This window comes from Arachis ipaensis, chromosome B5 (assembly GCF_059453495.1).
Source record: "Arachis ipaensis isolate K30076 ecotype BB chromosome B5, ASM5945349v1, whole genome shotgun sequence".
In the NCBI taxonomy this organism is placed as follows: Eukaryota; Viridiplantae; Streptophyta; class Magnoliopsida; order Fabales; family Fabaceae; genus Arachis; species Arachis ipaensis.
In genome coordinates this window covers 141,733,142-141,746,408 of record NC_142440.1, presented here as the reverse complement: position 1 = coordinate 141,746,408, position 13,267 = coordinate 141,733,142, and the positions used below count along the sequence as shown (strand labels likewise).

Genomic DNA, 13,267 nt, shown 5'->3' with positions numbered 1-13,267 from the left:
GCCGCAGTTCTTATTTTTATTTCTTTATTGTTGTACAACTTTATCTTTTCATGTCAATTGGTTATTGGTGTTGATTATAATATTTTATTATTTTTATGTTCTGTGTTATCAAAGGTGTGCATGGTTATATAAGTTATTTGTTGGTGTGTTTCACAAGTTCTCTTCCCAATCACCCCCCATTTTTTTTACCTCTTGCTTATATGAACTTAACAATGTGGATGTCTTTTGGGCAATGAATTAAGGGTAGTTTTTGCGATTTATGTTTCAACCTCTTGTTTTCTTTAGTACGAGTAACAAAGATGTCTCATAATTCTGTTCGTGCTAGAGAATATAGGCGAAATTCTTTGAAAAGAAAGCGAACACAAAGTCACCATCGAAATGAAAGAGGTCAGTACTGAATTGACCTTCGTGATATTTTTAGTGTTTTATGTTCCATTTCTCAGTGATTTTATATCTATGGGAATGTTTTGTAATTTTCTTTTGTTTTTTAATGTTTTAGAGGTCCTCGATTCCTCGATGCCTGCTCTCTCTTTTAATGATTATATGGGTAATTTTTTTGCTCTACCTATATTTTTTTAGTTAATCTTTGTGTTTATAAAAATTTATCTGTTTATTTTATATGTTTCCAATGTTTTTCTTTATTTTTATTTTTTAGAAAATTTAGTTGAGGTGTCCCAGAATGTTAATCAGAGTTCAAATATTATCTTCTCAGGTATAATAATATCTTTAAGTTTTTTATCCCTGTCCAAATTTGTTTTTGTTAAGTTATATTTTAAGTTCTTTGGATTTACATCTAATAATAGATTGGCTTGTTGATTTATTATTGTTTTTTTACACTGTTATAAAATTCTCTATGGAATGATTTAGATCAGTATATAGGTTTAATTTATATTGTTGTTTCAAACATACACAAGTACTATAGGTTAATAAATTGTTTAATTAGTGTTTATTCTTGTCTTGGACAATATGAAGAGTTTTTTCGTTATGTGATTGGATTCATGTGATTAGTTAATTAATTAACTTTTCTAGCTAAATAATAGACGAGGGGTGTTTCTTGAAACTCTCTTAATTTGATGTCATAATCAATAGTTGTATATTAAAGAAAAGTTTATTTCTTCTGTCGCTTCCTCTATTTTTTTGAAATCTCCTATTAGTTCGATATAAATATTTTTCCTTTTAGTTCTGTCTGTGAAATTTTTTTTTCTTTTAGTGTTTTCAATTATGCCTCCCTTGATAGTGAAAAAAAATATACGTACTTGGTTAAAAATTTTACAGGATTCTATGGAGCAATAGACTGATTAAAGTCTAAAAATACAAAATCATTCTAATAGTGATTTAGCTTATTTAATTGCAACCTAGACAATTAGTATAAGTGGTTAAAATAATGAAACAAAGTCTATTCTACCATTAAGTAAAATCAAACTGTTCTTCAATGTGCATTAAGCTTTATTTATATTTAGTTATCTAATAAATCAATGCTAATTCAGATTGGTTTTTGTAGTTTATTACATTTTTAATGTTTAATCTGCATGCTGATTATTAAATAATTAATTGATTTTTTCTTTCATCATTAATTTTTTTTTAATGTTTGGTTGTGAAGTATATATTTACATAAATTTGTGTTGTTATCTTTAATTAAAATGGGTGATATAGACCAATCAGAAATATATGATCCTTCGATAAATTCACTCAGTCAAGTTGGTTCTGTTATTGATCATCCTCTGTTCTTGCAAAGTGAGATACAAGATACGCTCTCTTTCTTAAATCATCTATTATTCAAGAATAGTCAAATAGAAATTTTATTAATTTACTTTTAAAAGATTCCATTGTGCTTCTGTGATGAGATATTATTCAGGCAGTGTAAAATAGAAATAGTGTTTTGTGATATATTCTTTTGACAAAATTTAAACGACTCAATTATTTATTATATATTATATTAGTAAGCTAATGGTTTATTCATTTTATGTTGAATCTATTTCATGCCATCTAATTGAGATAAAACTTTTTTTTATTGTTATGCATATTTTTTTCTGTTCTATCTTTACTAGGTTGTCTTGATGTTGGTGATCCTAACTATGAATGTTCAATCTGTGGGACGTGTTTCTGGTTATCAGAATGTGTTGAAAGAGACTCTACAATTAATCGTCCTGTTTTTACTGTTTATTGCTCGAAAGGGAAAATACAGTTACCTTATCTCCGAAAGCCCCCAGATCTGCTATATAATTTGATTAATGGACATGATAGGAAGAGTTTGTATTTCCAAAAAAATATTCGATCTTATAATAGTATGTTTGCCTTCACGTCTCTTGGTGGTAAGGTTTTGGATTCAGTGAATGATGGGAGTGGTCCACCGCAATTTATAATAGCTGGTCAAAATTATCATCGAATTGGAAGTTTGCTCCCAGATCCTGGTCAGAAGCCTAAATTTGCGCAATTATATATATACGACACTCAGCATGAGATAATGCATAGGCAGGGAATCTTTCGGTATGTGTTTTGAAATTTTCTTGTTAAGTTTTTTTTATTTTATTTCCCTGATGTTTTAATGTTATTTGCATTGAAAAACATGTTTATATCTGTCATTGCATAGTTATATTGTGTTTTATTCCCGTTATAATGCATTATTAATAATTTCTGACTGATAATGATTTATCAAAACATATCAAAATTGTATTCTGTGTGGTTTTTAAATATATTTTTGTGGTTAATGTATATTTGTTTTAGGCAAACATCTGAGATAGATAAAGAATTGATAACTGAGTTATTGCAAATGATCGATACTCATAATGTCATAGCACATTCATTTCGAAGAGTCAGAGAATTCTATCAGTGTCATCCATCGAGATCTTCTCTTTGAAGTTGTATTCACATAGGAAGGTTGATCGAGGAACTTACAATACTCCCTCTTGTGACGAAGTTGCTGCTTTGATTGTTGGAGATTTTGATTCGTCGGATCATGGTCGTGACATTATTGTTCGATCTACTGCTGGTCAGTTGCAACGTATCTATGAAACTCATGCTCTATATTGGCCTTTACAGTATCCGTTGTTGTTTCCATATGGCGAGGATGGTTACCAGTTGAATATTCCTTATTGAGGTCAACAGGAGGGATATGTCCCTGGAAGGAGAACAAGGGTTTCTCTCAGGGAATTCATATGTTTTCATTTGCAGATTAGGGAGTAAGAAGATGGAATTATTCACAAGTATAGGCGATTATTTCAACAATTTGTTGTTGACTGTTTTACCATGATTGAGTCACAGAGGTTGTATGAGATTAGAATGAAGCAAAGTACAATTAGAGGGGAAGTGCTTCAAGGAATAGAAGAGACTATGCGTCGTGGTGATGACAAAGCTTCTTCCATTGGGACACGAGTCATCTTGCCTTCTTCCTTCACTGGTGGTAGACGTTATATGTTTAATCATTGTCAGGATGCGATGGCAATCTGTAAACATTTTGGCTATCCAGATTTATTCCTTACTATTACGTGTAATCCAAATTGGCCTGAATTTCAGCGATTCACAGAGCGAGAGCGAATTCCCATCGCTGATCGTCCTGATATCTCATGCCATGTTTTTCTTGCTAAGTTGAAATGCCTTCTAAGCGATCTCAAGGAAGGTGTGTTTTTTGGTCCACTTAGTGCAGGTATGTTATTTCTCCCTTGGCATTTCAATTTTTGTCTGGTGTGCTCGAACATGTTGTTGTCTGGCTTCTTAATGATGCTTTTGTATTTTTTAGGTATGTATACTATTGAGTTCCAAAAAAGAGGTCTACCACATGCACACATGTTACTATGGCTTAACGGGGAAAGCAACTTACAAAGTGTTAAAATTGTTGATGAATTCATCTGTGCCGAGCTACCTAATCCCTCAAAATTTTGGCTCTTTATAATATCGTCACCAAGTACATGATCCATGGTCCCTGTGGTCGACTTAGACCGAGTTCTCCTTGCATGAAAGATGGTAAGTGCTCAAAATTTTATCCAAAAAGATTCGTTGATCAAACGAGCTTTGATGAAGATGGCTATCCGATATATAAACGTCGTAATATGGGTGTGACAGTGAAGATTAACGACGTTGATATTGACAACAGATTTGTTGTGCCTTATAATCCACTACTGTTAATGAAATATCAAGCTCACATAAATCTTGAGTTCTGTAACAAGTCAAACGTTATCAAGTATCTTTTTAAGTATATCAATAAGGGTCCGGATCGGGTGACTGCAACTGTTGGAGAAACATATAATGTTGGTGAATCTTCTCGGGTGGTTGATGAGATCAAGCAGTATTATGATTGTCGTTATTTATCACCGTCTGAATCTATGTGGAGAATTTTTGCTTATGATATTCATCATAGATGGCCGTCAGTACAAAGGTTGACTTTTCACTTGCCGAACCAGCAGCATGTTGTATTCGATGATGCTGATATCACAACTCATGTTTATTTGCGCAACAAAGATTTGCTGACGATGTTTACTGCTTGGATGATGGCCAACAGGCGGTTTCCGGATGGGCGGTCTTTAACATATGTGGAATATCCAGGAAAATTTGTCTACTGTTTGAACAGTAGGGAGTGGAAGCTGAGACAGAGGGGATTCTCAATTGGAAGATTGAGTTTTGCTCATCCCTCATCTGGTGAACTTTTCTATATGCGTATGCTTTTGAATGTGCAGAGAGGTTGTACCAGTTTTTGAAGTATAAGAACCGTGAATGGTGTTACTTATGATACATTCCAGGAGGCATGTTCTGCCATGGGATTCTTGATAGATGATAAGGAGTATGTTTCTGCTATTAAGGAAGTCACCGAGGTAGCGTCCGCTGCACAGCTAAGGAGATTTTTTGTGATGTTGTTGCTATCTGGTTCCATGGGAAGGCCTCTGTCAGTTTGGGAACAAAATTGGGCTTATTTGTCTGATGATATTCTTTATTGCAGAAGGCATGAGCTGCAATATCCTGGTAAGAATTTTGTTCATTGTGATTTTATTATATGACAAGCAGGCACACACGGACACATACACTGCAGAAATTATATTATCGTGCTAATATTTATTAATTATCGTTAAACATAGATCTAACGATGAGTCAGGACGAGTTGCAAACATTTTGTTTGTTGGAGATTGAGAAACTATTGCAGAGTAATGGAAAATCATTGAGAAATTATGCTGGCATGCCGGTTCCTAATAACTGTTTAGTCTCTCAATTTAGCAACTTGATGCTGCTGCGTGAGTTGCAGTATGACACTGTTTCTTTAACTCGTGAGCATGATGCAAATGTCTTAAAGTTAAATGAAGAACAGAGGGTGGTCTACGATAAAATTATTGATTGTGTCTCGAATAAGAGGCACGGATTCTTTTTTGTGTATGGGTTTGGTGGCACTGGAAAAATTTTTTTATACAGGATTTTGTTGGCTAGATTGCGATCTGAGAAAAGGATTGTTATAAATGTTGCTTCTAGTGGTATTGCTTCTTTGTTGTTACCTGGTGGTAAGACGGCTCACTCTATGTTCAATATTCCTGTTGAGCTGACTAAAGATACTGTTTGTCGGATTAAGAAGGATAGTGCAAAAGCTGAAGTTGTCCGATTGGCTGATTTGATTATTTGGGATGAGGCACCGGTGACTAACAAATTGGCATTTGAAGCACTCGATAGGACGTTACGTGATATAATGGTTTCGGTCTCTGATAGGAATAAAGATTTACCTTTTGGTGGGAAGGTGGTTGTTCTCGGTGGTGATTTCAGGCAGGTCTTGCCAGTTATTCCTAAAGGTTCTCGTGCTGAGATTGTCATGGCTTCGATAAATTCTTCTGTCCTCTGGAAATATTGCGAAGTTTTGTCTTTGACGAAAAATATGAGGTTAACAATGGGATTGGAACAATCAACTCCTCAGGAGCTAAGGTCATTTTCAGATTGGATACTTCAAATCGGCGAAGGTCGATGTGGAACAGTGGTCAATGATAAACTTTTTGTTGATATTCCTTCTGATCTAATCATTCCTGTCTTGGAAAATCCAGTGGAAGATATTGTAAATACAATCTATCCAAATTTGGTTCAGAATTTTCGTGATCCAAGTTTTTTCCAGGATAGGGCAATTTTGGCTCCGACTGTCGACAATGTTGAAGAGATAAACAATTATATAGTTGACTTGTTGCCCGGGGAGGAGAAAAATTATCTCAGTGCTGATTCGATATGTGGTAGTGATGTCTATTCTGATGTTGATGTTGATTGGATAAATGTTGAATTCTTGAATCAGATTAGGTGTTCTGGTCTACCTAATCATTCGTTGAAGTTGAAAATAGGCGTGCCTATTATTTTGTTGAGGAATATTGATCCAGTTGGGGGTTTGTGTAATGGGACCCGACTTGTTGTGCGAGATTTAGGGAGAACTGTGATCGGTGCGGATATTGTTTCTGGTAGCAATGTTGGGGATAAAGTTTTTATCAGTAGAATGAATATGATTCCCAGTGATACGATTATACCATTTAAATTCCAACGCCGTCAGTTCCTGGTTTCTTTGTCGTTACAAAAGCCAGGGTCAAACATTATCAACAGTCGGATTGTTCTTGCGTCGTCCTGTGTTTTGTCACGGTCAACTTTATGTAGCTGTTTCCCGAGTTAGGAATAGAAATGATCTTAAGATTTTACTTTGTGATGATGGATTAGTTGATCCTATCAGGACTGAAAATGTTGTATTTACAGAAGTTTTTGATAAGATATAATGTAGTTTCTTCTTATACATTCTAATCTTATCTGTGTAATTTATAGTTTTGTTTTGGTCTATGTTTTCTTTAGAGAGGGACAGTTTCTTTGGGGTATGTGTAAAATCGTCTCAACCATTTTGTGTGCATTAGATGCACCAATTTTTATGAACCGTTAGATTCTATTAAATGAAAATTAAAGGATCTTATGAAAGAAGAGTATTCATACGATTTATAAATATAGAATATATTACTATATATTAGCATACGCATGGTTTCATCTCCGATGTGGAGAGCTATCCGCGTTTCAGGCCCGCAGACATCCAAGATGGACGTTCTTCTCCACCGTGGCTTCTCCTCAGGAAGGGTGCATGTGCTCCTCTTTGCTTTCGCTATCAGCTATTTTTTCTTGTGATTCCTTCACGCAAGCCCCTTTTTTCGCGGATTTAGTTGATCAGGTAATCATCAAATTGAACCCAAGCCCTTTTGTTTTCATCTCTTGATCTACTACCCTCTGCCTTACCAAATGTTGTGTACAGCCTCTATTTCTTCGGTCTTTGGTTCCTTGTCATTCATTGCAGGTTAAGGATTTTCCCATAGAGTCTCAAATAGAAGATCTGCAACCAATCAATTAGGTACACTCTTCTGGCCCCTTTACTTCCAAACCTGTTTTCGTCTTCATTGTTTTGCTTTTTGTTCGTTGTGTATATCCTTATGATCAAATTTCATATCTCCTACACTGTTAATCCAGGTTTTACTGTCTAGGTTTTGTGAATTTGCTAATTTGTGAATTGTCTATTTCGGTTCGTATGTTTCTGGGTTCATGTTCTTTTTTACAGTTTTTGGAAGTTGATGTTAATTTGAATATGGTCTATCAATTGGATTCATCTTCTTCATCTTCGTTGTCTGCAATTTCGTGTTAATTTCATTATCATTTCTCCTTTTGTTAGCTGTTGAGGTTTTTTTTTTGGTATGTGGTTTGTCTATTTTATTAATATTTTGGTTCTTATAATGATTAGAAAGATGAAATTTCTACTTATGTTTTTTTATATTTATGGATCATGTAAACCCCGCTAAAATCGGTATATAATTAGTCAATAAATCGAATTTTTAATAGGAAAATTAAATATGCAAAACTAATATCAAAATAGGATAGAGCTCGACAAAACGAGAATTTTGATATCAATTTCGAAAAATTTGGCCCAAAATTGAGCCGAATGGGCCGAGCCGGTTGAACCGGGTCCAACCCAGGCCCGCGGGCCCAACCAGCCCAGTATATAAATGAGCTAAAGCTCATTTTCTGCCTTAGAACACAACAGAAGCAGCGTAAATGCATGGAGAAGAAGAGAATGAATTCCAAAACCTAGCTTGATCTTCTTTCTTTGATAACTTTTGATCCGGAGCTCCGATTGACGAGCCGTTTGCGGCCACGCATCAGGCTCGTTGAGTTCTTCAATTCTATTCAAATAAAACAGTAAGTGAATCGCTTTTTCCTAGCTCCATTTCTGCTGGTATATGAATTTCGGGTTTATGGTTTGAGAAACTCAATTCCTTGATGATTTTCATGTTTTAGGGGTCCACTAGACTTGATTTCTTGTGGGTATTGCCCAAGGATCAGTGGGTAAAGGTAAGAGATCTTAAACCCTAATGAAATTTATGAATTTAGGAATTTGGGTATTGAGTTGTTATGATTGGATGTGTTAATTGTGGTTTAGGTAGTGTGTATGTGAATGTTGATGCTTGTTGGTGATCAAGCTTGGTTTGGGGCTGTTTGATTGAGTTTGGAGGGGCTGTAATTTTGAGTTGTGAGGCTGCCTTGGGTGAATTAAGTGATCGGCCAAGGTATGGTTTAAGTTTCGCACGTTTAATATTTACGGTGTTGTGAAAACTTAGGTTAGAGGAACCATAGAATAAGTTGGATTGTTTGTTGTATTTAATGATTAGCCTTGTAATGTTGTTAGAATAGATTTGTTAGTGAATTTATATATTAGAATTATGAGGTGTGAAAGTTATTAATGGTGTGCTCTTATATTTATTTATGATGGATTAGAATTGGTGTTTGTTAATAAGGATGTAGAGTTGTGTTGTGGTGGTATTGTATATGCTGTAACTAATTATGTAATGATCGGAATTGTATGAGACCAAGTTTGGGCTAAACTTGGAAATATAAGGAACTAAACTGAAAAATTTGGGACCTTTTTGTTAAATATACAATTTATGGCAAATTTTTAAAGTTAGATTGTTAAATCTGTCCAACAGCAGAAAAAAACAGGGCAGCAACTTGTTTGTCTTGCTGCGACTTCTACGAGTTGAGTTTTGGAGCAAAACCAATTTTGTTATAAAATTTGATTAACTTGCTTTATTTCTCTAAAATTTCAGAATTTTAAGAGTTGAGGATTGGGAGCTGTGAATTTTTGAATATTGGTGGTCAAAACTGAAAAGAAACAGATTTCAGCAAGCTATGCATCAACTTCCAATGCTTGTAACTCTTAGAATTAAATAGAAATTGGGTTGCAACCAAGACACACTTTTTTCTGGATGAGCTAGGGGTTCTCAAATCAAAATTTAGCTTAATTGGAGTTTTGTAATAAAAGTTATTCCAATTGAAAGGTACTAAGCTTGTTGGTTTTTAAAACAGATTTTGTCTCATTTTTACTTAACTTCCAGGTAATGTAACTTTTTCATTAAAAATGTTATTGACTCAGAACCAATTGAGAAAGAAACCTGGATGAGTAAAGTTTAACTACATTAATTTTCAAAGTCATTGGATTTAACTTGGATTTTATATTGAATTTTGAATATCACATGCTGCTGCTGTTTTTCTGGTTTTATGCACTGCAGAGCAGTCACGGTTTTTCCTTTATTCCTGAGGCTAGAAAAATCAAAAAATTATGATATTTAGTTTGTTAGAAAGCTTATTTCAATATAAACGCCTGGACATAAAGTTTGTGCAATTCAGAGTTCATTTGCTATATTAGAAACAAAAAAGAAAATAGAGTGTTGAGGATGTCTTAGTGATAGTCATGAGTTCGAGAAGTTAAAGTTCAATCCTCGTGTGATGTGATTGATTTAATGTTAGAGTTAGGTTGATTTTAAGATTATTCGATATTAAGAAGGATGAGAAGAGTTTGATAAAAAGTTTGGTCAGGACCCGGAAAGGGTAATCAAGATGAATTATAAGGGAATGACGATGAAAAAATGTGAAATGGAGGTTGTTAATAAAAGGAGTTAATATGCCATGACTTGATGAATGATTAAATAATGATTATGACTATGAAATGGCTTATGAATAATGTTATCTGAGATACGAGTTCCCTGGGTAAGAGCCGTGGCTCGCCATCACGTGTTCCAGGTTGAATCTCGATACTCTGTTGACCCTACGTCGTAAGGGTGACCGGGCACGTATAAATTCCCGGGTATGGATAGCCCCCATTGAGTGATTTTATGAAATATGAATGTGAACTCTATGCATAGACTCTTGGGGATGCGCGACGGGGGACAGTCTAAGGTTTTCGGACTTGTCGAGTTGGCTGGATAACCGACAGATGGGCCCCATCAGCCATAGGACAGGCATGCATCATATGCATTTGTTTGTATTGATTGCTATGCATTTTCTGGGTATGCCTAATTGATATATATTACCCGCTATTTGTTATACTTGCTATTTGTACTATTTGATCATTACTTGTGCGTGAACTTGTTTGGTTGCTTGTTTCTGTTGCATTCTGAATGATGAAAGGATGGAGGAAACGGAGGAAATGGTTTGGTGTTAGGTTAAGCTTGAACTTGAGTAAGTTAGGCAGATTTAGAATACCTACCCCTGTTTATGGCTTCTGTTTAGTACTTAAGTTGGATAATTGAATAACGGAGTTCTAGGATTGCCTATGGCATTCTCAGGACCGTATTTCTTATGCGCGTGGCACTTTTACCATGATGAGAACCTCCGGTTCTCATTCCATATTGTATTGTTGTTTTTCTGATGCAGGTCGAGAGGCTCCTCGCTAGACGTCTGGATCTTGGGAAGCGAAGTAGTCCTTGGGTGTATTTTGGTTTTTGGTTGTATATATGTATATATTTGTTTAGCTTACTCTCCAAGTAACTTGTGTATGCTGCTCCTCTTAGAGGTTGAGGGAGAGATAGGAGTTTATTTTGGTATTTTGGTATATTTTGGGGATACCTATGTGTGTTCATATGTGTATATATATATATATCCTCTGGCCAGCCTTAGCTTCGCAGGCTAAGTCAGGGGATAGTTTTGCTGTTTCCTTGGCTTTCCTTTATTCTTTTGCTTAACTTTATCATGTTCCTATTAGGTTTCTTAGCACGCAAGTAATCCTTTCCTGAGCGTTGCGCTTTTTATTTTGCGATTTTTGTTTTACCCATTTTTCAAGGCTCCTAGTTAAGTATCTTTTCTCTATTATTATATATATATTACTATTTTTAGAGGTCGTAATACCTTACTATCTCAGTCTTATGACTTAAGCATAAGATTAAGTATAGTAGGGTGTTACATTATGGTATCAGAGCAGTTCGTTCCTATAGAGCCTGAGGGACGGACTGATTATGCCTCTGGGCATACTCTAGGTGTCTATACATGCTATTTAGGGTATCTAACTGATATATGAGGCATGAATGCTCATGAGCATGCATTTGGGACTTTAAATGCTAAACTAGAGATATTGAGACTGATCACCTTGATATCACTTGTTTGGTGTGAACAGGAACCAAATGGCATCTCGTGGGCGCAGTCGTGAGCGTAATCGGGATCAAGGACGGAGAGCTAATGAGGTAACCGTACCAATAGATAGTTTGACCGATATCGTGACCGCAATGATGAGTGTTGTTGCTGCCATTGGTACTGTTGCGGCCGCGACCATCCGAGTAATGGGTGGAATGGAACCACAAGCTGGAACTGGCAACAATGATGATAATGAATATGAAGGTGGACATAATGCTCCGAATACAGGGGTACCACTTAGTTATCTGGAGCAGGTTAATGTGGGTCAGACAATGGGAGAAAGCTCAAGGAGGGCTGAGGTAGCAAGAAGTAATCACCGAGAACCCTTCACAAAGAAAAAGGGAAAGATTACACCGAGGAGCTAAACTTTCAAAAAGAATCGCTTTGTCGCTTCACATTCTCAGCACTGGAGCAATGACCGAAGGAACGATAACCGTTCGGATCCGAATGCTAAAGGGAAAACTAGTACTCAACTGGATGATTTAAGGTGCCCAAGGTGCAAGAAGTACCATCCAAACAGACCGTGCAGGGCCGGATTAGGCGTATGTTACAAGTACGAGAAGTCGGGGCATATAGCTCGAGACTGTCCACACAAGAAACGCCAGGATGCAGTCGAATCCGATCTTCAGACCCGAGGTAATCATAAGCTAGCAGTTGAGTTTTTAACTACCTTGCGTATCATTAATATATGTATGATCCATTTGTGAAGCACGACAAGTTTTGATGATCGTGGAGTCCGAACCGATGGTTAGTCGAAGACTACTAGTTGTTAAGATAGAGCGATACTTAACTAACTTAGATGAGTGACTAGGTTCTTAAAGGATGAGAGTCAGAATGACGCAGTGGAATCAGGGTGGTTATACTTTTGAAGGTTAAGGATTAAGTGACGTAGTGGAAGTAGGTTGGACTATATCTAAGGAATCAGGAGTGTTGAGGGTTATGCGGAGTTATTGTTTGGAATTTAGTGACGGTGAAACTTTGAGGAAGAGGAGTAGAGCGAACACAACCTTTAGATGTTAATTGTTCAGAGGTAAGTGGAGATGAAACCAAATCTCTATACGAGAGAGTTTCTAAGACAATTCTTGAAGGTGTGTCAAAACTTCCATTCCAGAGAGAAGCGAGTTTGCGATAGGCTTAGTACCGGAAATCGGATTAACTTCAATCGCACCACAAGTGAAGACATCATTATAACCGGTAGAATTTAGGATTGAGTGGAAGGGAGTACTAGAAGAGGGAATTACCTAACCAACTATTTCTTTGTGGGAAGCATCGGTTATGCTGGAGAAGAAGGAAGAGAACGGTAGGAAACCTTATGCAGAGAGAGTGTGCTAACGAACCTTCGCGACTCGATCTAATCCTTCTTTTGAAACCTACATTGACATTCGATCCGGAGCTCTTCCTAAATAGCTTGACTTCCTTTCTAACTTTACTCCTTGTGCACATGAATATTATTCTTCCAGGATGAGTCTGAGCTTGTCTTGGTATAAGCGCGTAATCCTTGAATCTTGTGTGCTCGCTATGACTAGAGTTACCCCTATTCGCAAACCATGTTCTTCAGAATCAGCTGAGACTTCTTTGACTCTGTACGCTCTGTTCTTCCTACCAAAGGTCTCTAATTTGAACTCTTTTCTTGAGATGCACCTAGGTTCCTCTCCTTGTGTATTCCGTCATTTCGGTATAATCCTGAACAACCGTGTACAAAATTTCCTTTTTGACTCATTACGAACACCGTTTGTATTGCTCATTCATTTTTCGAGCTTAATGTCCTTTTGAAAATCAACTCGAGCCTATATTAGTATCACGTATAAAATATAGTTGTGACTGTGGAGATGTTGAT

General features: G+C 36.2%; 2 protein-coding genes, 1 long non-coding RNA gene and 1 pseudogene across 3 annotated transcripts; all 4 read left to right on the top strand.

Annotated features, from left to right (window-relative positions):
* The first annotated feature begins 1,640 nt into the window (after window positions 1-1,640).
* Window positions 1,641-3,096, top strand: LOC148566025 (uncharacterized). Its single transcript, XM_088487344.1, has 3 exons — window positions 1,641-1,744; window positions 2,047-2,487; window positions 2,796-3,096. The coding sequence occupies exons 1-3, from the start codon at window positions 1,641-1,643 to the stop codon at window positions 3,094-3,096; spliced, it is 846 nt and encodes a 281-aa protein (XP_088343470.1).
* Window positions 3,097-4,046: 950 nt separating this feature from the next.
* On the top strand, window positions 4,047-7,327 carry LOC107641142 (uncharacterized). The gene is made up of 5 exons (XM_088487343.1): window positions 4,047-4,664; window positions 4,734-4,953; window positions 5,067-6,427; window positions 7,004-7,150; window positions 7,274-7,327. The coding sequence occupies exons 1-5, from the start codon at window positions 4,047-4,049 to the stop codon at window positions 7,325-7,327; spliced, it is 2,400 nt and encodes a 799-aa protein (XP_088343469.1).
* Window positions 7,328-8,016: 689 nt separating this feature from the next.
* LOC107642088 (uncharacterized) lies at window positions 8,017-8,839 on the top strand. Its single transcript, XR_015883590.1, has 3 exons — window positions 8,017-8,166; window positions 8,266-8,319; window positions 8,408-8,839. It is a non-coding gene; the product is annotated as an uncharacterized LOC107642088 (long non-coding RNA).
* A 2,534-nt stretch (window positions 8,840-11,373) lies between these two features.
* Window positions 11,374-12,206, top strand: LOC148566024 (uncharacterized; annotated as a pseudogene).
* Window positions 12,207-13,267: the final 1,061 nt, after the last annotated feature.